We start from the raw sequence: 23,048 nt of genomic DNA, 5'->3' as shown, positions 1-23,048 counted from the left end.
TGTAGCTTTATTATTAGCTGATGTACTTAAACGCATTACAGAATGATGACACAGCAAACAAATGACTTTTATTCTTTTAATTATTTTATTTTAATTTATTCTTTTAGTTATTTTTTTAATTAACAGTGTATACAGTAATGGAAACTAATGAAAACAGATCTATAATAACATACATTTCTTGTATTTTATATATATATATATATATATATATATATATATATATATATATATATATATATATATATATATATATATATATATATTTAAACTGCAAATGCTTATTACCATAGTGAAAGAGCAAAATGATTCTTACAGGTGCTACTAAAATGTTTATATGAGACTATTGTTATGAAATATATCATGTATCATATCTACCAGACAATAATAGGATAAATATTTAATGATTTCTGTAAATCATTAGTTCTGGCTGCTACCACACAAACCTGAATCTAGACAAAATATAACAGATTGACATGCATTATATAGGCCAGTGTCTTCTTCTTCTTTGTTGTTCCATCTGGTCCCATTTTTCGATTGCAGAGACCTTGTGAGAAAGAATCGTCACTTAATAGGATTGTCAAAAAAAAAAAAAAAAAAAAGGATGTTCATATAGGATAATATCATAAATACCAATAGTGTACATCATATTTTTACATTTTAATACTAAGGGACTGAATATTGGTATTTAAGTAACTTACGCTTTTTAGGAGTTGCAAAGGAAGTTCATTTTCTCATTGCAGTCTCTGTTCTCCCAGACATCATCTCCAGCACTTAGAGCTCCACAATGGAAAGGTCTCATGGGGCATGAGGGAACCGAGGTCACGTTCCCCAGAGGATCCTGATTCACCCAGAACCATGAGCCATCCATGTAGCGCAAGCCTGTCCAAACTCTGGGAGTCTGACTGGTCATGCTCGTCGATTTGGCCACTTGCAGGTCTTTGTCGGTGGGCACACTTACCAGGTCAGTGTAATGTGTTCTGCAGTACTGCAGTGCCTCTTCCCAGTTCATCATCATCTCCACCAAGACCATCTGGGGCACCCATTTGTAGCAGAAGAACTTCATATGTTGGTTACAGTTATAAGTAGACAATTCCATATTTTGTATACTCACACAGCCATAATTGTTCATGACATTTGGTTCGCCAAGTTTCCACAAAGTAAGTCCTAAAGGGCTTCCATCAGACCACTCAGTATAGACCATTGCTTCTGAACTCTTATAAAGGCCGACCCAACATTCCTTAGAAAGATGCTCTGCTGCATCTTTTTTGAACTTTAGAAAGTCCCATGATGTGTTAATGGTCGACAGGTCTTCATAATACGTCCTGCAGTATGTCTGAGCATCACTCCAGGACGACAGTTTGCCCACAAAAATATTTTTTCTCACTAACTGACAAGTGGCTGCTCCTGCTAAAGCCACAAAGAGGAGGACAGAGTGAGTCGCCTTCATCTCTCGATGTGATGTGTTTGAGCACTGTTCTGAACAGACTCAACTAAAATCACTCGTAGAAGCAGTAGACAAATAAATTCAAACCAAGATGTACAATTTTGAATAATCTTCTGAGGAACAACGCAACGCAAATGTTGCTGTGATTTGGTTTCTCTTAGCAATCTTCTAAGCTTCCAGGCTTCTGCTTATGGTTCCTTCTCCATTTTACCAGTGTACCATAAATGAGAAAAAAGACAAAAAAACTAAATAAAACTCTCAAGTCTGTTTGGGAATTAGGCATGATAAAATCACCAGTATATACGTTGTGTGAAATGGAACCCTTAATGTTAGGTATTATGTGTTGTAAGAGGTGAGATGAGGTGAAGTGAGGCGTAGCCTCTCTACGCAAATATGCCTTGCCAATGTCATCAGTTTGCTTATTCCCCCAATACATTGTGCTTTTCGGTGAAATAAAATTGCCATCGATATCTCAAACACCACAAACAAGACTAAAGACTAAAACTAGCCCAAAAACTTTCATAAGAAATGAGAGAAACATTTTTATCTTCTTTTATTTCTCAGCTTTTGCTATGGTAAGGTATAGAACAATTTACTGCAACCAAGTAAACAATGGAGATATACAATACTAGGATAAAATGGGATGACTGTAACATAGAGAATGGTTCAAATGTCATGTCTGAGACCATATTGAAGATCTAGTATCAATTAGAAAATGCAAAAGAAAACAAAAAAGGGAGATTTCTGCAAGATTCTGTCGTATTTCTAAGTCACTATTTAAATTGAAGCACATTTGTTGGTCGGACTTTCCTGGAGTCTTATCCCTTCTAACACGAATCAACATACCAAATACAATTCTGATGTGTATAATTGTATTGTGTATGTGAATGTTATTAGGATTTTACTTTTTCCTCAAGTTATTGCAAATAATTACATTTTTTAATGAAAAAATAAGATGCATTAAAAAATGAAGGGGAAAAAATTAGAAACATTTTCACTAGTGCTCTCAGGTTAGCACATTTGCCTCGCACCTCCAGTATTGGGGGTTCTAATCCTGCCTCTGTCCCATGCTTCGGGGGTTTCCTCTGGGTACTCTGGCTTCCTCCGCCAGTCCAAAAACATGCATTGAAGGCTGATTGGCATCTCTAAATTTTCTGAAGTGTGTGAATGGGTGTGTGATTGTGCCTTGCGATGGGTTGGCACTCTGCCTTGTGCCCTGAGTCCCCCTGGGATAGGCTCCAGTCTTCCTGCGACCCTGTGTAGGATAAGTGATACAGAAAAGGGATGAATGGGTAGATAGATAGCTTGCTTGTGAGAAGACATGGCCAATTACTAAGTATGACCTGAACGTCAAGGACCCCTCAGTGGTCAGAACTATATACCTTCTGTAACCCTGTAGAAAATACATGGTTAAGTTTCCTTTTGTTTTGTACGAATTTAAATACACAGACACTGTATTTTTGGAATTCTGTATTTCCATGTTAAATAATTGTATGTACAAATGCATGTGGAAAAGATTGCTACTTTGTTCTACAAAAATGATAGAAAATATGAAAGATATAAAATGATTTGTTTCTAGGTTAAAATGTTGGGCCAATCAATGGGAAAGGTGAGAGGTCAGTTGAGGAGGCAAATCCTGCGTAAGGAAAAGTCACGCTCTCTTTCGGCTGCAGGCGAGACACGGAGAAGATCACACTGGAGAACTGTAAAGTGATTAATGCTACTTTTCGTGCTTAAGTAACACTTAATGGTTGTCAGACCGATAACCTATTCACTACTTTGCATGCGGAAGAAGTCGGTATCCCATAGAGACCTTCTCAAAACGAATTTGTCGGAATAGCTCAGCTAATAGTATCGCCTGAAAAGTTAGCAACTCGGTAGCTGGGACTGTGTTATGCTAACTGGCTTCGACAACCAATGAGTTGCCTCTGAGGAACAAGACTGCGAGACTAACCGGAGGAAGACAGCTTGCTGTTTGAACTGATACGCGAACTACAGAGTCGCGTGAGCAACTGCACACACCGAGAGCGCGTGAGCAGGGCTGCAGTGACGGTGCATGGACCCTCTCTGGGCACGGACATCTCCATCAACCTCGTGAGTGAATTTGTTTGGTTTTGTTGCGCGATTCGCATGAAGCGGCCAATACAGTTTTAAGGCCTCAACGCCCCCAAGCTACGATTCAGGCCTGCATCAGGAACAGTGGTGTGTGTGGGGTTTATAGAAATTCTGGTGTGCCGGCTTAGGTAGGCTATTGTCTTGGGCCCATAGGTTAAAGGGTATAACTGAAAACTGCTTGTTTTATGCATGTACATGGGGTTATATGTAACCTGTTGATTTGGTAATGGTATTGATTTAAAAACCTCAGAAAAAGGTATACCATTGAGTTAAAGTTTTGAATACGTTTTATTTCTAAGTTGATATACATGCAAAGAATTGTGTTTTAATACATATACCTAAACTTTACCTGGTTGTTGGGAATTCATTATTGCTATATGGGGTGTGGAGGGTTGATGTGTCAGATTAAGATTTATATTCATTTAATATAGAATAGAGTGTACACATTAGAAAATGGGTTTGACTACACTTAGTATTACCTCAGTTAACAAGCTTAAACATAAGTATACCATTTAAAAAACATTCATCTAGTTAGTGACAGTTTATGACATTGAAACACATACAAGGGGAATTGCAACCATAGACATTGAAGTTGAATAGGGTAAGAGAACCCAGGGCGTCTTTTGCCGCACTAATTATATAGGCAAAAGTCCGCTACACTTCCATATCCATTTCTCTATTATTAGTAAATAGTATCCTTCAACAGAAAGAAATGAATAATACGTCGAGAGTTATTCCACTAATTATATCACTGTAAACACTGTGTGCCCTAAAGGGCTGTGCAAAATACAATTATTACTGTAGACACAGCAGCTAAGATTTGTACAGTCAAAGGGCAGGAGCTCAAGTCTTTCTCTGTGATCACTTTGTGCACATGCTTGCTCCCTGGGCATGTTTGTTTTACTTGTTCTAAGCCTCAATAAAATGCCTTAACACTTGCAGCCACTGGCTACTTTAGTAAGAACATCTGTATATCTCTTTATTCATGCAAATATCCAATCAGCCAATCATGTGGCAGCAGTCCAGTGCATAAAATCATACAGATGCAGGCCAAGAGCTTCAGTTGATGTTCACAACAAACATCAGCATGGGGAAAAAATGCGATCTCAGTGACTTTCACCATGGCATGTTTGTTGGTGCTGGTTTTTCAGAAACTGCTGATCCTCTCTCATTTCCTGGGATGCACAACAATCTCTAGTGTTTAAGCAGAATGGTGAAAAAAACAAAGAAACAACAAAACACATCTTTTGTTAGCGACGGTTCTGCAGGCAGAAACGCTTCGTTGATGAGAGACGACAGAGGAGAATGGTCACATTAATTCGAGCTAACACAAGGGCTCTCAAACAACAACTCCATGTTCTCAAACAACAACCATGGTGAGGAGAAAAGTATCTCAGAATGTACAACATGTTCAAACCTTAAGGTGGATGTCCTATAAAGGACAAGACCATGCCGGGTTCCACTCCTATCAGTCAAGAAAAGGAATCAAGTGGGTAAAGGCGCCTCCAAACTCTACAGCTGAAGACTGAGAAAAAACATTGCTTGTTTTTTCACCCAGTTTTGACCTGTCCAGTTTCAGTGAGCCTGTGCCCAGTGTTTTTATGTGTTGCGCCTCATTATTGGTTGATTGGATACCTGCAAGGAATGCAAGTGTTCCTATTAAAGTGGTCAGTCAGTGTACATTGTACCACCATTGCATCCTATGTGCTACATAGATGATGCGGTTTTGGATAACTGCATGGCCTAACATTTTAACTGTTTATAGTTAAGATTTAATGTTCAACGCACGTAAGACACATTAATTCCTGTTTTAATTTAAGTTATAGCCATGATAAACAGTTGTTCCCTCTCAGCATCACCTACTCTCTCTCTCTCTCTCTCTCTCTCTCTCTCTCTCTCTCTCTCTCTCTCTTGCTCTCTCTCTCTCTCTCTGTCAAAAAAAAAAAACAACTCAGTTTGTCGAGAAACCAGAAAACATTAATTCCACTGTCTTGAAGCTTTTCCAGTGCTGGGAAACTTTGCAAATCATAGTCTTAGATTATGCGGAGTGTCCACCTGACAAACCGTATCAAAATTAATATAAACCTATCATTCATATTACAGCCAGAACTTCTGCCTGAGTCTATATACGAGTATATAAAAGAAAGAAAAAAAAGCACACCAATCAGATTCAAGAATTCAACAGTGCTGTGGTTTAAATGTATTTTTGTATTATTGTGTGTACAGTATATATCTACCTACAAAATATGTAGAAAGAATTCTACACAAAATCCTAAAATAGCGATAACCTAATTCTTAAGGTGTAAGGTGCATATAGCTTTTATAAATCACTTTATAATGGATAATTTTCCTCAATAAATAAATGACCCAGTATAATATTTTTTGTCTGGTTTGTTTAATCGAGTTCTCTTTGTCTACTTTTAGGACATACACGGACACGCACATGGGCAGAACATGCAAAACTCCAGACAGTCAGTAACCTGAGCTCAGGACCAAACTGAGAACTTTGGAGATGTGAGATGCAAATCCTTCTTGCTTGACGTGTTTTCGTGCTTGGTATAGGACACGACCCTTTAGCTTGGTACATTCACTAAGCAGCAAAGTGTAAAATGTAGCATTTACTTTTAATGTGTCATTTTCTGTCTTTCTCAATCTTCTGTTTCGATCTCAGGGACGTGTAACTCAGAAGTTACTACATTTGAAAGAACTTCGTTTTGGCAACTGAAACTTAATTTTATAGTGTTTGTTGTCATCTCTATTCCTTTTCTCAGGCTTGCTGCATTCATAGCACTTGAAAAACAAGATTTAAAAAAAAATCTTTTTTGACTATTTGATATTTGATATTGAGTAACTGAATAGTGTGTGTCTTTTTGAGTCTGCCTTCTTTATTATATAGCTCCTCCAATGAGTTAATGGTCGCCAGGTCTTCATAATGGTTTCTGCAGTATGTTTGAGCATCTGTCCAGTTCAAAGCACCGTGCACAAGAACATATCTTTTCACGAACAGACAAGTAGCTGCTCCTGTTATAGCCACAAAGAGGAGGACAGCATGAACAACCTTCATTTTCTGATGCGATGTGTTTGAGCTCTGTACTGAACAGCTCTAGGATGAAATCACTCACAGAAGCAGTAAATAAAAGAAAATGCAAAACCCAGATGCACAACTTTGAATAATCGTCACAGGAAATGACCCATGCAAACATTTGCATTTACAGTCCATTACAATACACAGCATTTGGCACTCACCCTTGTGTGATACGTGTTGTATTCTCAAGCTAGTGCAAAAAGGTTAAAAGCTAAGAATCTACAACCAAGCTAAAACCCTGCTGGAGATGAGTTAGAACAGCAAGAAAATGACTACATCACTTTTTTTTAAAAAAAAAGTTCGTGCTCATTTCAGTACTTCTGTAAATGGTAAATGGTCTGCATTTATATAGCGCTTTTTAACCTTAGCGGTTTCTCATTCACCCATTCACACACACACTCACACACTAATGGCAGCAAAGCTACCATGCAAGGCGCTAGCCTGCCATTGGGAGCAGCTTGGGGTTCAGTGTCTTGCCCAATGACACTTCGGCGTATAGAGTCATGTGTCTAAAAACTACATGTAAACATGTGATCATTCACGTTAAGTCCTTGTGATTTTTCTGTAAAGGCGGTAATCACATGTTCATAACAAGAGCATATCAAAGTTGACTGAAAAACATTATTTCTTGAAGAAAGCAGTTTCAACATTGAGCAACTCAGTCAGTGTTTAGTGTAAAAGTTAACAGCTGCATAATTCTGACAGTATGCTTTATTGCAATGTAATGAGCATTAAAGAAAACATACACACTCATATATTCAACATCTGTTACAGCTGTATGAGCGGCTAAAAGACTGATGTAGTGAGGTGAGGTGAGGTGAAGGCCAGCCTGTTTGCCTTTAAAGAAATATACATCTGGGACATTATTTGCATGCCTTAGAATCATATTTATTTCAATCTTAATTTCCAATGTCCAAACCCTTCAATTAGTTTCAACCTAGTGACTGAATGAGCCATTAAATACAGTATCAACCAACTTGCCTCATGGACATTCCCCAACATAACTATAAATGGTTAAAAATGTGACATATTGTATTTTTTTTTTTCAATAAATTAACAATTCTAATCATTGGTAAATTGTTGTGGTGAAAGAAGAATAAACCCATTCGGGATCTAAAAAAATCTAATTGGTGATAGTAACTTCTTGTAATGTTGGGCCATATCACACCACCCTCCATCCATCCATCTTCTATACCGCTTAATCCTTTTCAGGGTCATGGGGAAACCTGGAGTCTATCCCAGGGAGCATCGGGCACAAGGCTTGGGTACACCCTGGACAGGGTGCTAATCCATCGCAGGGCATACAAACACATACACACTCACACACCCATTCATACACTACGAACACTTTGGACATGCCAATCAGCCTACCATGCATGTCTTTGGACTGGGGGAGGAAACCGGAGTACCCGGAGGAAACCCCCGCAGCACAGGGCCACGGTGGGAATCGAACCCCCGACCCTGGAGGATCACACCACCCTATCAATGATTATTTATTTATTTTACTTGATTATTGATTATTACCTTATTACTTGAATTGATTAGTTTAATCCAAATGCAACGATGAAGAAAAAAATAATAAGTAGGTTTATAAAGAGTCTACTTCAATCTAAAGATAAATTGAATAAATATACTGTATGTTATATGAGTGGGAAATTTTGAAATTAAAAAGCTCTGTGGCTCAATTAAACAGGAAAAATATTATTGTATAATTGTACACATTTAAATCTTAAAAGTTGTACACATTTGATGTTCACATTTTTGCTACCTCAGAGATGTTGCCAGTTATGACAGAGCTCTTCAAACTGAACACAAAATTAATTCGATGTAGGAATTCATGTAGGAATTTGGAAAAAAAAAATAGGAAATGTCATGAAAATTTCAAGGTGATTTTTTTTTTTTTTTTTTTAGCTCAGCAAAATTCATAGGATACAGCCCAAACTTGTCAGGTGGCAAGATATTTGTTGTCCAGTGTTATTTTCAGTATGTTCATAAAATCCAAATAATCAGGGAGATTATTGTGAGTTAAAGGAGTCCTTGTCTGCAAATTGTTTGAGAACCACTAATAGAAGTACCGTGATGGAAGAAATCATTTTAAAATAATTTTGATCTTCTGCTCAGGTTGTTCACAGGATCCTGGTTCACCCAGAACCATGTGCTATACATGAAGTGCAAGCCTGTCCATATAATGGGATTCTGACTGGTCATGCTTGTTGATTTAAAAAAAAAAAAGGATATTGGCAATATTCTTTCTGGAAACACAAATTTAGATTAAAGAGATTTAAGAGATGTAGCTTTATCATTAGCTGATGTACTTAAACGCATTACAGAATGATGACACAGCAAACAAATGACTTTTATTCTTTTAATTATTTTATTTTAATTTATTCTTTTAGTTATTTTTTAATTAACAGTGTATACAGTAATGGAAACAGTAATGAAAACAGATCTATAATAACATACATTTCTTGTATTTTATATATCTATATATATATCTATATATATATATCTATATATATATATATATATATATATATATATATATATATATATATATATATATATATATATATATATATATATATTTAAACTGCAAATGCTTATTACCATAGTGAAAGAGCAAAATGATTCTTACAGGTGCTACTAAAATGTTTATATGAGACTATTGTTATGAAATATATCATGTATCATATCTACCAGACAATAATAGGATAAATATTTAATGATTTCTGTAAATCATTAGTTCTGGCTGCTACCACACAAACCTGAATCTAGACAAAATATAACAGATTGACATGCATTATATAGGCCAGTGTCTTCTTCTTCTTTGTTGTTCCATCTGGTCCCATTTTTCGATTGCAGAGACCTTGTGAGAAAGAATCGTCACTTAATAGGATTGTCAAAAAAAAAAAAAAAAAGGATGTTCATATAGGATAATATCATAAATACCAATAGTGTACATCATATTTTTACATTTTAATACTAAGGGACTGAATATTGGTATTTAAGTAACTTACCCTTTTTAGGAGTTGCAAAGGAAGTTCATTTTCTCATTGCAGTCTCTGTTCTCCCAGACATCATCTCCAGCACTTAGAGCTCCACAATGGAAAGGTCTCATGGGGCATGAGGGAACCGAGGTCACGTTCCCCAGAGGATCCTGATTCACCCAGAACCATGAGCCATCCATGTAGCGCAAGCCTGTCCAAACTCTGGGAGTCTGACTGGTCATGCTCGTCGATTTGGCCACTTGCAGGTCTTTGTCGGTGGGCACACTTACCAGGTCAGTGTAATGTGTTCTGCAGTACTGCAGTGCCTCTTCCCAGTTCATCATCATCTCCACCAAGACCATCTGGGGCACCCATTTGTAGCAGAAGAACTTCAGAAGTTGTCTACAGTTATAAGTAGACAATTCCATATTTTGTATAGTCACACAGCCATAATTGTTCATGACATTTGGTTCGCCAAGTTTCCACAAAGTAAGTCCTAAAGGGCTTCCATCAGACCACTCAGTATAGACCATTGCTTCTGAACTCTTATAAAGGCCGACCCAACATTCCTTAGAAAGATGCACTGCTGCATCTTTTTTGAACTTTAGAAAGTCCCATGATGTGTTAATGGTCGACAGGTCTTCATAATACGTCCTGCAGTATGTCTGAGCATCACTCCAGGACGACAGTTTGCCCACAAAAATATTTTTTCTCACTAACTGACAAGTGGCTGCTCCTGCTAAAGCCACAAAGAGGAGGACAGAGTGAGTCGCCTTCATCTCTCGATGTGATGTGTTTGAGCACTGTTCTGAACAGACTCAACTAAAATCACTCGTAGAAGCAGTAGACAAATAAATTCAAACCAAGATGTACAATTTTGAATAATCTTCTGAGGAACAACGCAACGCAAATGTTGCTGTGATTTGGTTTCTCTTAGCAATCTTCTAAGCTTCCAGGCTTCTGCTTATGGTTCCTTCTCCATTTTACCAGTGTACAATAAATGAGAAAAAAGACAAAAAAACTAAATAAAACTCTCAAGTCTGTTTGGGAATTAGGCATGATAAAATCACCAGTATATACGTTGTGTGAAATGGAACCCTTGATGTTAGGTATTATGTGTTGTAAGAGGTGAGATGAGGTGAAGTGAGGCGTAGCCTCTCTACGCAAATATGCCTTGCCAATGTCATCAGTTTGCTTATTCCCCCAATACATTGTGCTTTTCGGTGAAATAAAATTGCCATCGATATCTCAAACACCACAAACAAGACTAAAGACTAAAACTAGCCCAAAAACTTTCATAAGAAATGAGAGAAACATTTTTATCTTCTTTTATTTCTCAGCTTTTGCTATGGTAAGGTATAGAACAATTTACTGCAACCAAGTAAACAATGGAGATATACAATACTAGGATAAAATGGGATGACTGTAACATAGAGAATGGTTCAAATGTCATGTCTGAGACCATATTGAAGATCTAGTATCAATTAGAAAATGCAAAAGAAAACAAAAAAGGGAGATTTCTGCAAGATTCTGTCGTATTTCTAAGTCACTATTTAAATTGAAGCACATTTGTTGGTCGGACTTTCCTGGAGTCTTATCCCTTCTAACACGAATCAACATACCAAATACAATTCTGATGTGTATAATTGTATTGTGTATGTGAATGTTATTAGGATTTTACTTTTTCCTCAAGTTATTGCAAATAATTACATTTTTTAATGAAAAAATAAGATGCATTAAAAAATGAAGGGGAAAAAATTAGAAACATTTTCACTAGTGCTCTCAGGTTAGCACATTTGCCTCGCACCTCCAGTATTGGGGGTTCTAATCCTGCCTCTGTCCCCTGCTTCGGGGGTTTCCTCTGGGTACTCTGGCTTCCTCCACCAGTCCAAAAACATGCATTGAAGGCTGATTGGCATCTCTAAATTTTCTGAAGTGTGTGAATGGGTGTGTGATTGTGCCTTGCGATGGGTTGGCACTCTGCCTTGTGCCCTGAGTCCCCCTGGGATAGGCTCCAGTCTTCCTGCGACCCTGTGTAGGATAAGTGGTACAGAAAAGGGATGAATGGGTAGATAGATAGCTTGCTTGTGAGAAGACATGGCCAATTACTAAGTATGACCTGAACGTCAAGGACCCCTCAGTGGTCAGAACTATATACCTTCTGTAACCCTGTAGAAAATACATGGTTAAGTTTCCTTTTGTTTTGTACGAATTTAAATACACAGACACTGTATTTTTGGAATTCTGTATTTCCATGTTAAATAATTGTATGTACAAATGCATGTGGAAAAGATTGCTACTTTGTTCTACAAAAATGATAGAAAATATGAAAGATATAAAATGATTTGTTTCTAGGTTAAAATGTTGGGCCAATCAATGGGAAAGGTGAGAGGTCAGTTGAGGAGGCAAATCCTGCGTAAGGAAAAGTCACGCTCTCTTTCGGCTGCAGGCGAGACACGGAGAAGATCACACTGGAGAACTGTAAAGTGATTAATGCTACTTTTCGTGCTTAAGTAACACTTAATGGTTGTCAGACCGATAACCTATTCACTACTTTGCATGCGGAAGAAGTCGGTATCCCATAGAGACCTTCTCAAAACGAATTTGTCGGAATAGCTCAGCTAATAGTATTGCCTGAAAAGTTAGCAACTCGGTAGCTGGGACTGTGTTATGATAACTGGCTTCGACAACCAATGAGTTGCCTCTGAGGAACAAGACTGCGAGACTAACCGGAGGAAGACAGCTTGCTGTTTGAACTGATACGCGAACTACAGAGTCGCGTGAGCAACTGCACACACCGAGAGCGCGTGAGCAGGGCTGCAGTGACGGTGCATGGACCCTCTCTGGGCACGGACATCTCCATCAACCTCGTGAGTGAATTTGTTTGGTTTTGTTGCGCGATTCGCATGAAGCGGCCAATACAGTTTTAAGGCCTCAACGCCCCCAAGCTACGATTCAGGTCTGCATCAGGAACAGTGGTGTGTGTGGGTTTTATAGAAATTCTGGTGTGCCGGCTTAGGTAGGCTATTGTCTTGGGCCCATAGGTTAAAGGGTATAACTGAAAACTGCTTGTTTTATGCATGTACATGGGGTTATATGTAACCTGTTGATTTGGTAATGGTATTGATTTAAAAACCTCAGAAAAAGGTATACCATTGAGTTAAAGTTTTGAATAGGTTTTATTTCTAAGTTGATATACATGCAAGAATTGTGTTTTAATACATATACCTAAACTTTACCTGGTTGTTGGGAATTCATTATTGCTATATGGGGTGTGGAGGGTTGATGTGTCAGATTAAGATTTATATTCATTTAATATAGAATAGAGTGTACACATTAGAAAATGGGTTTGACTACACTTAGTGTTACCTCAGTTAACAAGCTTAAACATAAGTATACCATTTAAAAAACATTTATCTAGTTAGTGACAGTTTATGACATTGAAACACATACAAGGGGAATTGCAACCATAGACATTGAAGTTGAATAGGGTAAGAGAACCCAGGGCGTCTTTTGCCGCACTAATTATATAGGCAAAAGTCCGCTACACTTCCATATCCATTTCTCTATTATTAGTAAATAGTATCCTTCAACAGAAAGAAATGAATAATACGTCGAGAGTTATTCCACTAATTATATCACTGTAAACACTGTGTGCCCTAAAGGGCTGTGCAAAATACAATTATTACTGTAGACACAGCAGCTAAGATTAGTACAGTCAAAGGGCAGGAGCTCAAGTCTTTCTCTGTGATCACTTTGTGCACATGCTTGCTCCCTGGGCATGTTTGTTTTACTTGTTCTAAGCCTCAATAAAATGCCTTAACACTTGCAGCCACTGGCTACTTTAGTAAGAACATCTGTATATCTCTTTATTCATGCAAATATCCAATCAGCCAATCATGTGGCAGCAGTCCAGTGCATAAAATCATACAGATGCAGGCCAAGAGCTTCAGTTGATGTTCACAACAAACATCAGCATGGGGAAAAAATGCGATCTCAGTGACTTTCACCATGGCATGTTTGTTGGTGCTGGTTTTTCAGAAACTGCTGATCCTCTCTCATTTCCTGGGATGCACAACAATCTCTAGTGTTTAAGCAGAATGGTGAGAAAAACAAAGAAACAACAAAACACATCTTTTGTTAGCGACGGTTCTGCAGGCAGAAACGCTTCGTTGATGAGAGACGACAGAGGAGAATGGTCACATTAATTCGAGCTAACACAAGGGCTCTCAAACAACAACTCCATGTTCTCAAACAACAACCATGGTGAGGAGAAAAGTATCTCAGAATGTACAACATGTTCAAACCTTAAGGTGGATGTCCTATAAAGGACAAGACCATGCCGGGTTCCACTCCTATCAGTCAAGAAAAGGAATCAAGTGGGTAAAGGCGCCTCCAAACTCTACAGCTGAAGACTGAGAAAAAACATTGCTTGTTTTTTCACCCAGTTTTGACCTGTCCAGTTTCAGTGAGCCTGTGCCCAGTGTTTTTATGTGTTGCGCCTCATTATTGGTTGATTGGATACCTGCAAGGAATGCAAGTGTTCCTATTAAAGTGGTCAGTCAGTGTACATTGTACCACCATTGCATCCTATGTGCTACATAGATGATGCGGTTTTGGATAACTGCATGGCCTAACATTTTAACTGTTTATAGTTAAGATTTAATGTTCAACGCACGTAAGACACATTAATTCCTGTTTTAATTTAAGTTATAGCCTTGATAAACAGTTGTTCCCTCTCAGCATCACCTACTCTCTCTCTCTCTCTCTCTCTCTCTCTCTCTCTCTCTCTCTTGCTCTCTCTCTCTCTCTCTGTCAAAAAAAAAAAACAACTCAGTTTGTCGAGAAACCAGAAAGCATTAATTCCACTGTCTTGAAGCTTTTCCAGTGCTGGGAAACTTTGCAAATAATAGTCTTAAATTATGCGGAGTGTCCACCTGACAAACCGTATCAAAATTAATATAAACCTATCATTCATATTACAGCCAGAACTTCTGCCCGAGTCTATATACGAGTATATAAAAGAAAGAAATAAATACACACCAATCAGATTCAAGAATTCAACAGTGCTGTGGTTTAAATGTATTTTTGTATTATTGTGTGTACAGTATATATCTACCTACAAAATATGTAGAAAGAATTCTACACAAAATCCTAAAACAGCGATAACCTAATTCTTAAGGTGTACGGTGCATATAGCTTTTATAAATCACTTTATAATGGATAATTTTCCTCAATAAATAAATGACCCAGTATAATATTTTTTGTCTGGTTTGTTTAATCGGGTTCTCTTTGTCTACTTTTAGGACATACACGGACACGCACATGGGCAGAACATGCAAAACTCCAGACAGTCAGTAACCTGAGCTCAGGACCAAACTGAGAACTTTGGAGATGTGAGATGCAAATCCTTCTTGCTTGACGTGCTTTCGTGCTTGGTATAGGACACGACCCTTTAGCTTGGTACATTCACTAAGCAGCAAAGTGTAAAATGTAGCATTTATTTTTAATGTGTCATTTTCTGTCTTTCTCAATCTTCTGTTTCGATCTCAGGGACGTGTAACTCAGAAGTTACTACATTTGAAAGAACTTCGTTTTGGCAACTGAAACTTAACTTTATAGTGTTTGTTATCATCTCTATTCCTTTTCTCAGGCTTGCTGCATTCATAGCACTTGAAAAACAAGATTTAAAAAAAATCTTTTTTGACTATTTGATATTGAGTAACTGAATAGTGTGTGTCTTTTGAGTCTGCCTTCTTTATTATAGTAATATCATCTAACGTATTACCCAAAGAGTTGGTTAAGAGTCTTCCTCACCACAGAACTTCAAAATTACTTTATGGTTTGCCAAAATGGGAATATTGACAATTATTTTTAGACGATCACCATGTCAGTAGTTGTTTTATTCAACCTACGGTGCAACCTAGCGCACAGTGGCTTAGTGGTTAGCATGTTCGCCTCAAATCTCCACGGTCGGGAGTTCGATTCCCACCTGTGTGTGTGGAGTTTGCATGTTCTCTACGTTCTGCGGGGGTTTCCTCCGGGTACTCCGGTTTCCTCCCCCAGTCCAAAGACATGCATGGTAGGCTGATTGGCATGTCTAAAGTGTCTGTAGTGTATGAATGAGTGTGTATGTGATTGTGCCCTGCGATGGATTGGCACCCTGTCCAGGGTATACCCCGCCTTGTTCCCCGTGACCCTGAAAAAGATAAGCGGTATAGAAGAAGGAAGGATGGGTGGATGAATTCAACCTACAGCTGATGTTTAAAATCATAAGCCTGGGCATTTGGAAATAAGAAACAAATAAGGATGCTGCTGTGACAGGCAAATAACTTCATGAGGTGTATTTGGTTAAAAGCAAACATGCCTTATGTTGCATAAGATTTTTGATAGAAATAAAACACAAGGGTAATAAAATAAGGAGAATGAAAAATTTAGTAAGAATATAGGAAAGAACAGAGTCACGCTCTCTTCCTTAAAGACAATGTCTCTTAAAAATTAATTATAGCAAGGCCTAGGGCCTGACCAAAAAGAGGAAGCACACACACCCAAGAGCATGAACTCACTCACACACAGACCCAGAGTAGTCAGAATAACAAGGTAATGGCTAATGATAATTTTACTAAATCATACAGTACATATGCTAATAACAATGCAGAAAAAGCATACACTTACCAATGATAAAGGAGAAAAAGCACACAGGTGATAAATGTCCTCACTCAAAATCAGCTCAGACATGCCATGAAAAGAAGAAGTTGGTTTTAAAAAACAAAGCACTTAAAAGTGCAAATGCAACAGGTCTCGAGATGTCTGAGGCAAAAAAAAACCCAGACAGGACATCACCCAGACAGCACATGTAATGGTATTTTGGGCAAACCAGGGGTGTTTCAACTGTATAAAAAGGGAGCCCCGTTTCAGGGGATTTCAGATCACTCTGGGACGTCCCTCTGTGCGGATCTCGTGTGGTGAGCAGCAATAAACCCTTGCTTTTCCTACTCACGGCTTTCTGTGTTTTTGTCATCCTTAAACTGATGTAAGTAGTTGATAACTTAGCTGTGTTTAACTTTAGAGACAACACTTATCTCACTGCACCAGCTTTTCATCCATGTGTGCACAAGTTTAACAAGTTTAATAGAATAATAACAGTAAACAGGGCTGAAGTGATGTTTCGGAGCTCCTTCCCCTTCAATTTGTGTGTGCAAGTCAACACGACACTACACAGCATCAAATTTAATATTTTAATAGCCTAATTACTGCAGTGTTCTTTAGGAGTTACTGTTTTTGTTGTTTGTTTTTTATACCAATTAAGGCCATTCAGGATAAATACCCTCCTTGTCAGTGATATTTGTGTATATATATATATATTGATCACTGGGTAATGTTGCCACCTCAGATCTAGGGCGCGCGGTTCGATCCTGGACTCAGGTTTCTAAGTATGTGGAGATGTGCATGTTTTACCCATGTCTCTGTGGGATGAGTAACTTACTTGAGTAAGTAGGCTACTGAGTACCTATTGTGTCATGCATGAAATGTCTCTGTTTATTTGATTTTTAGAAGGAAACTTCTCGTAGTTCAACGCCTCTTGCAATGTAATAAGCATATACTCTGTACCATATTCACCATCTGAGAATAACATACAGAATAACATACAGAAAACTGCTGACCAGAAACAACAAGGTGTCAAATTGTAGACTGACACAACAGCGCGGTTCTTTCCCATGTATATTGTCAGGATTTTCAAAATGTATTAAGACCTTTGTGCAAAATAGAAACGAATAGAACGTAACAATCATTTTTATTTACCATATACATTTACATATATCACGAAATTTTCTTGGTGTTTGGTCACAATACGATAAATTCAAAGCAGCTTACAGCACAGCACAATTACCGTCCTAATATCCAAATATTGCACCTTAAGCAGAAATTGGTAGACTGTTGTGATTTATATTACAGTTATCTAGACATAGCAGATGAATGCAGTTCAGACTGCATTCAAACAGAGTGGTACAATTGATACATAATAAATAATAATAGCAACGATATATAGTATAGACAAATATAATAAATAGTAATAAATGGCAAATGATGCAGGAACCAGGATTACAATTATTCCTAATTAGCATTTAGTGCAAGATTGCTCATTACTGGCAGGTCAGCATTGTAGCGAGTTTTGGATATCAGGGAGCAAAGTGGCTTCCCTGATAGTAGTTTTATCAGGGTGGGAGGTCTCAAAGATGATTTGTCCTGCTTGCCTTTTTGTCCTCACAATGTACAGGTCTTCAAGTGATGACAGACTGCAGCTGATGATTTTCTCAGCGGTCTTGATGGTACGTTGCAGCTTCCTCTGTTCTCTGGGGAGGCTGCACCAAACCATATGGTGATGGAAGACGTAAGGATTCTTTCTTTAGTGGCGGTGTAGAATTGCACCAATATAGCCTGGGATAGATTGAACTTTGTTAACGGTTGAAGTACCCATCTCCCATTTGAGATCCTGTAAGTAAATAGAAGTGTATAGAAGGTAGGTAGAATTGTTTCCTGTTGACAATAAATGCTTCTAAATATTTGTTATGTCCACATTATTGATGTGTCGTTCACAAAGAGTTGGTTCTTTGAGTTGAATCCCAACATTCATCTAAGACTATTAACTTTCATCCTTTTTTTGTGTGCCACTTGGAAAGTAAAATGCTTTGCCTGAGACCTCTTTCCAACATCTGAACTGTTCGTTGGTGCGTTTGACTCTCTGCTGTGTGTATGAAGCGGTATACATGGAATTGAATCTTCTTAATAAAGCAGACACAACAGGTACAATAATATAAATATAAAAAGAATGTAATTCAAAGTCATTATTTCACGGAATAATTTCAGCCACAGTTAGGAAAAGAAGAACAATGACTGAAAAATCAAAACCAAGAACCATTTGGAAGCCAAGAGAGTCGGCTCTCACTGGAGAACCGAACCAAATGATCTGACTCACTGAATAGAGCCGAACTACACAGTTGAAGTCGCGCGCGGACACCTTTAGAGGCGCTGTGAGATGCCTATGTAGATAGCACGGAAGTCATCCAGTTAGAGGTATTTTTTCCCCCAATAGCTCACGTTCTGTCTAATTTTTAAGATATTTTATCGTGATTTGTGGTTTGCAAGCGACGTCTCAGACATACACTGCGTTCATAATTTGCGCTGTTTATTTTTCTGAGCCGTTTTCCACGCGTCTCGTTCGGTGTAAAAACTACACGTCCCACAAACACCCACTCTCCAGCCAGGGGCTAATGCTAATACTTATTTCGCAGATATTAGTGTGCTTTAGCAATAACTGCTCATGTTACATGGATATAAACATGAAAAGTTTGATCCAATCACACAGCAAGATATCGGTATTTTTATGCAACTAACTAGCTCGCTAGCTAACCAAATAACCACCAGGGTTATACACGGTAAGTGCCCGGATGTGACATCGGGCTCCTATTTGTCTAGTCCAAACCCGGAAATGTCCCCCTCCCCAAATTTACCGCAGATAAACAAGTGAGAGATTTTTAACTTATAAAAACACAGAAACATTTAACGACGCAGAGTTTAATCCAGGAACATTCTAGCATTTCCGTGAAGTAAAACCAAGTCCAGAACGCACTGTTAGTTCATTCACTCATTCCTTCAATCATTCATCACGCACGCGCACGCACTGCACCCTAAGCTCGAGTGCTCGAGTTTCCTGCTGTCAGTCTCGGTCAGAAGTTAGTCTTAACTAAGTCAGGACACTCAAAAAGGTCTCACAGTAACAATTTAGTTATAGTTATTAAACGAACAGGTTCATTTTAAGAATATGGAGGAGGTAAGGAAGTGTTTATTTTGAAAGGTAAAACATGTTCTTTCTTTTCAGTCAGTGAAGTTCGGCTGAGGTAAAGCAGGGACATGGATGAAGAGTTCACTCCGTTAGACTGCCTTCTGTCCACAGGTAAACATTACCGACCACATATTTCACAAAAAACACAGTCTGACCCTACAGTCTATTAAAATACATGGTTTCATTTTAAACTGTTCTTTTTAGTGAGTTCTGTTCAGACTTTGAGTTCTGACAGTGAGACTGAAATCACATATTGAGGTAAATTCCTCAGAACTCAGTAGAAGGTCATGTTGGCTTGAGATTTCCTTGTTTATGTAAGGAGTAAAACACTTGGGGAGTACCGTTATAGAAAAATAATCCACGTCGGGATGATATAATGTAGCCAGTCCCACCAAGAAAGCTTTGTTTTCTCTCATACCACAGACATTTGTTCGTCAAACATTAGCTGCGTTTACATGGACAACAATAATCCCCTCTTAACCCGATTAAGACCATACTTTAATTAAGAAACTACCATGTAAACAGCAATTTTTACTTACCTTAATCTAATTAAGGTCATACTCGAATTAAGCTCTAATCGAATTAAGACAGGTGGAGTACTCCTGTTTTAGTCGCATTATGGACGTGTATTACAGACATGTAAACACCTTAATCACATTATGAACGTCGTGTGAGAGTTTTCACCGTATTTTGCGACAGGACACATACACACACGGCAGTTCTCAACATTTTACGGCGAACAAGAGAGTTCGGCTGCGTCCCAAACCGCATACTTACCTGCTATAGGCCTGTAGTGGGGAAAAATACATGTATCTCGGCTACTGAATAGACGGTAAGTACGCGGTTTGAGACGCAGCCCACGGCTTCAAGCAGTTGTCTATTAGCACGTACAGCATGACAAATAATTAACTGCACTTAAAGCGTTCGTTAAAATAAATAAATAAAAACACCCAAAACTGTATACGGTACCAAGAATGCTTGAAGTCCAGTGTGAAGTTTCCACAGTCAGTGATGATTTGAGGTGCCATGGCATCTGCTGGTGTTGATCCACTGTGTTCTCTCAAGTCGAGAGTCGATGTAGCGTCTACCAGGAGATTTTAGAGCATTTCATGCTTCCATCTGCTGACGAGCTTTATGGAGATGCTGATTTCCTTTTCCAGCAGGACTTGGCACCTGCCCACAGTGCCAAAACTACTAGTAACTGGTTTTCTGACCATGGTATTACTGTGCTTGATTGTCCAGCCGACTCACCTGACCTGAACACCATAGAGAATCTACAAGAGATGTTAGAGATGTGGTGAGGGATGGGAGTGGGCTGAGTGTACTTATGCTGTCTCAGGAAACTGCTTAAATAAATAGAAATATGCATTTATTGCATATAAAACAAAAAGTAGTTCCTGAAATGAACCCTCAAGTGTAAAATATGTAGGAGCACAGTGGATTGGTGGTTTGCACATTTGCCTCGCACCTCCAGGGTTGGCGGTTCGATTTCCACCTCCATCCCGTGTGCGTGGAGTTTGCATGTTCTCCCTGTTCTTCGGGGGCTTCCTCCGGGTACTTCGGTTTCCTCCCCCAGTCCAAAGACAATCTAAAGGCACTGAAGGCTGATTGGCATTTCGAAATTGTTCATAGTGTGTGAGTATTTGTATTCGATTGTGCCCTACGATGGGTTGGCACCCCGTCCAGAGTGTCCTCTAGCCTCATGCCCCAAGTCCACTGGGATATCATCTTCGGTAAGTGTTTTGCCCAGGATCGGGAGCCTATCCCAGCACAAATACACACTGGATGAGATGCCAGTTCACACACATACAGCACGCATATTTACATCTACATGTATGTCTTTGGATGGTGGGAACTAGCGAACCCAGAGGAAACCCACTCAGACATGTGGAGACCATGTGAAACCTCATACAGACAATAACCCAAGCTCAGGATCAGAAGCTGCGAGGCGACAACGCTACCGGCCTCCCCACCTACGCCACGTTAGATACTAACGTTAGTTCAGTCAAGGTATTTTTATGTAACGTCAACTAACTAGCTTCGCTAGCTAACGTAACTTAATTCAGTACATGAACAGCTATTTAAGTTAGCTAGGTTAGCAATTTCTTTAGTTGTAAAATAGGCTACATTAGTTATATCTGCTATCGCTATTGTTCACTTACACAAGAATTACTCATTATAATTCTTGAAGTTTATACTTCATTTGTTCTTTGTTGAGGTTTACCTTATCGATAGCTTGCAATTTGCGTATCTGAGTTGATGGTTGTAACTACCATCCTGAGCTGACGGTACAGAGAAATATCCCATCAGATGATTAGCTTAGCGATGAGCTTCTGCCCCAGACCAATCACACAAACACTCGTCCAAACACTTGATTGTTGATTGGCAGCTCATTCCTGTTGCCAGATTACCGTCTGAAATCAAGCTACATCTCCAATTTTTTTTCCTCGCCGCACAGAACTCTCACTGTTGTTTCAGCACTCATTCTGATATGTCTCCTAAATGGCTTTTTACGTAGGCGCTCCGCATGAAACACTTAGGCGCAGCGCCTAAGCCTTTAGGGAAAACCCTGTATATGAACATGGGCTTGATGGATTGATGCTGTACCCTAAAATGCAATTCATGTTATTTTCTTTTCCAACAGGAACCCAGAAGATTTGCCTGGTCATCCTGAATCAACCGCTGGAGCCTCACTTCTTCCATGTGCTCTGGAAAAAAGGTATTGATTTCGTGATAATTAGATGCTGGCATTTGATTTGCTCCTTGTAAGGCTTTTTAAAACCTTTAGTAAATGGCAAAGGCAGCAGCCTAGAATTCTCTGAAAGGTCATTCAGTCCTGATTAGGGATATAGAGGTGCAACATCCACAATAAAGATACTTAATTGTTATTATTATTATTATTATTATTATTATTATAGGTCTGAACCCCACTCTGGGCAATTTACTGCCATGCCAATGTTTATTTGTCTGTGGAGTTATCCACTGTATATTTGTTCATTATTGAACTGTATTACACAGTGCTGTTTAATTCTCAAATCTGATTACAGATGCTCTGACAGTAGTTCCAGTACTCCAGTAGTTATCACCAAACATGTTATTTAACAAAGAAAAAAATATTCTCTTAGGAAATGTCAATTTAACATTTAAGGATGGAGTCTCCAGTGTTTTCCAGCACTGTTCACTGTCTTCTGGACAGAGAAATGTTTAGACCACGTTATAGTATTGAACCATTTAATGAGTGTTGTAGCAGTGAATATTTTATGTAGTGATAAGGGGCCATGACGTCACATGCTGAACTTGGGGTTGAGGACATCTTCAATCTTACTTTACGGGTTTCTTTGGTTTTTCCCTAGTCGCAGGCCGAAGTATTAGCTTTAGTTGAATGTAGCATAATTTGAAGAAAGAAAAAAAAAAAAGAAGTGAGGCTGGTGAGGGAACGAGTAATTATAGCTGCTATAGCGTGAGTGATAACAGGAGATAACTAGCCATGTAGAACATTGAACGTAACAATAAATGGATAAAAATGATTATACATTTATTAATAAATCAGAAACGATTATTTTTGGCAAATTG

At 38.6% G+C, this 23,048-nt stretch overlaps 3 protein-coding genes across 8 annotated transcripts in view; 1 reads left to right on the top strand and 2 right to left on the bottom strand.

The window, feature by feature from the left end:
• Nucleotides 1-311: 311 nt before the first annotated feature.
• On the bottom strand, nt 312-1,384 carry LOC128599761 (macrophage mannose receptor 1-like). Its single transcript, XM_053611695.1, has one exon. It carries the CDS (start codon nt 1,199-1,201, stop codon nt 704-706), a length of 498 nt encoding a protein of 165 aa, XP_053467670.1. The 5' UTR covers nt 1,202-1,384; the 3' UTR covers nt 312-703.
• A 7,886-nt stretch (nt 1,385-9,270) lies between these two features.
• Nucleotides 9,271-10,898, bottom strand: LOC128599970 (C-type lectin BML-1-like). Its single transcript, XM_053612051.1, has 2 exons — nt 9,662-10,898; nt 9,271-9,510 (listed from the first exon to the last, which is right to left on the bottom strand). Exon 1 carries the CDS (start codon nt 10,408-10,410, stop codon nt 9,667-9,669), a length of 744 nt encoding a protein of 247 aa, XP_053468026.1. The 5' UTR covers nt 10,411-10,898; the 3' UTR covers nt 9,271-9,510; nt 9,662-9,666.
• Nucleotides 10,899-18,008: 7,110 nt separating this feature from the next.
• Nucleotides 18,009-23,048, top strand: part of tpk1 (thiamin pyrophosphokinase 1) — a 27,044-nt gene continuing 22,004 nt past the window's right edge. The window contains exons 1-3 of one of the 6 annotated variants that reach the window (XM_053611403.1): nt 18,009-18,436; nt 19,512-19,586; nt 22,120-22,194. In XM_053611403.1, coding sequence (XP_053467378.1) covers nt 19,544-19,586; nt 22,120-22,194 — 118 coding nt within the window. In that variant the 5' untranslated portion in view covers nt 18,009-18,436; nt 19,512-19,543. Of the gene's footprint in view, nt 18,437-18,506; nt 18,707-18,863; nt 19,069-19,116; nt 19,157-19,177; nt 19,399-19,511; nt 19,587-22,119; nt 22,195-23,048 lie in introns of those variants that run through there. The other 5 variants (XM_053611401.1, XM_053611404.1, XM_053611402.1 and 2 more) reach the window with 5 other exon arrangements.

Source organism: Ictalurus furcatus, chromosome 23, assembly GCF_023375685.1.
Source record: "Ictalurus furcatus strain D&B chromosome 23, Billie_1.0, whole genome shotgun sequence".
In the NCBI taxonomy this organism is placed as follows: domain Eukaryota; kingdom Metazoa; phylum Chordata; class Actinopteri; order Siluriformes; family Ictaluridae; genus Ictalurus; species Ictalurus furcatus.
This window is presented reverse-complemented; position numbering and strand designations above follow the sequence as displayed.

Bases quoted from the DNA above. Each gene is read 5' to 3' on its own strand.
- LOC128599970 (XM_053612051.1), bottom strand. From the start codon at position 10,410: ATGAAGGCGACTCACTCTGTCCTCCTCTTTGTGGCTTTAGCAGGAGCA.
- LOC128599761 (XM_053611695.1), bottom strand. From the start codon at position 1,201: ATGGTCTATACTGAGTGGTCTGATGGAAGCCCTTTAGGACTTACTTTG.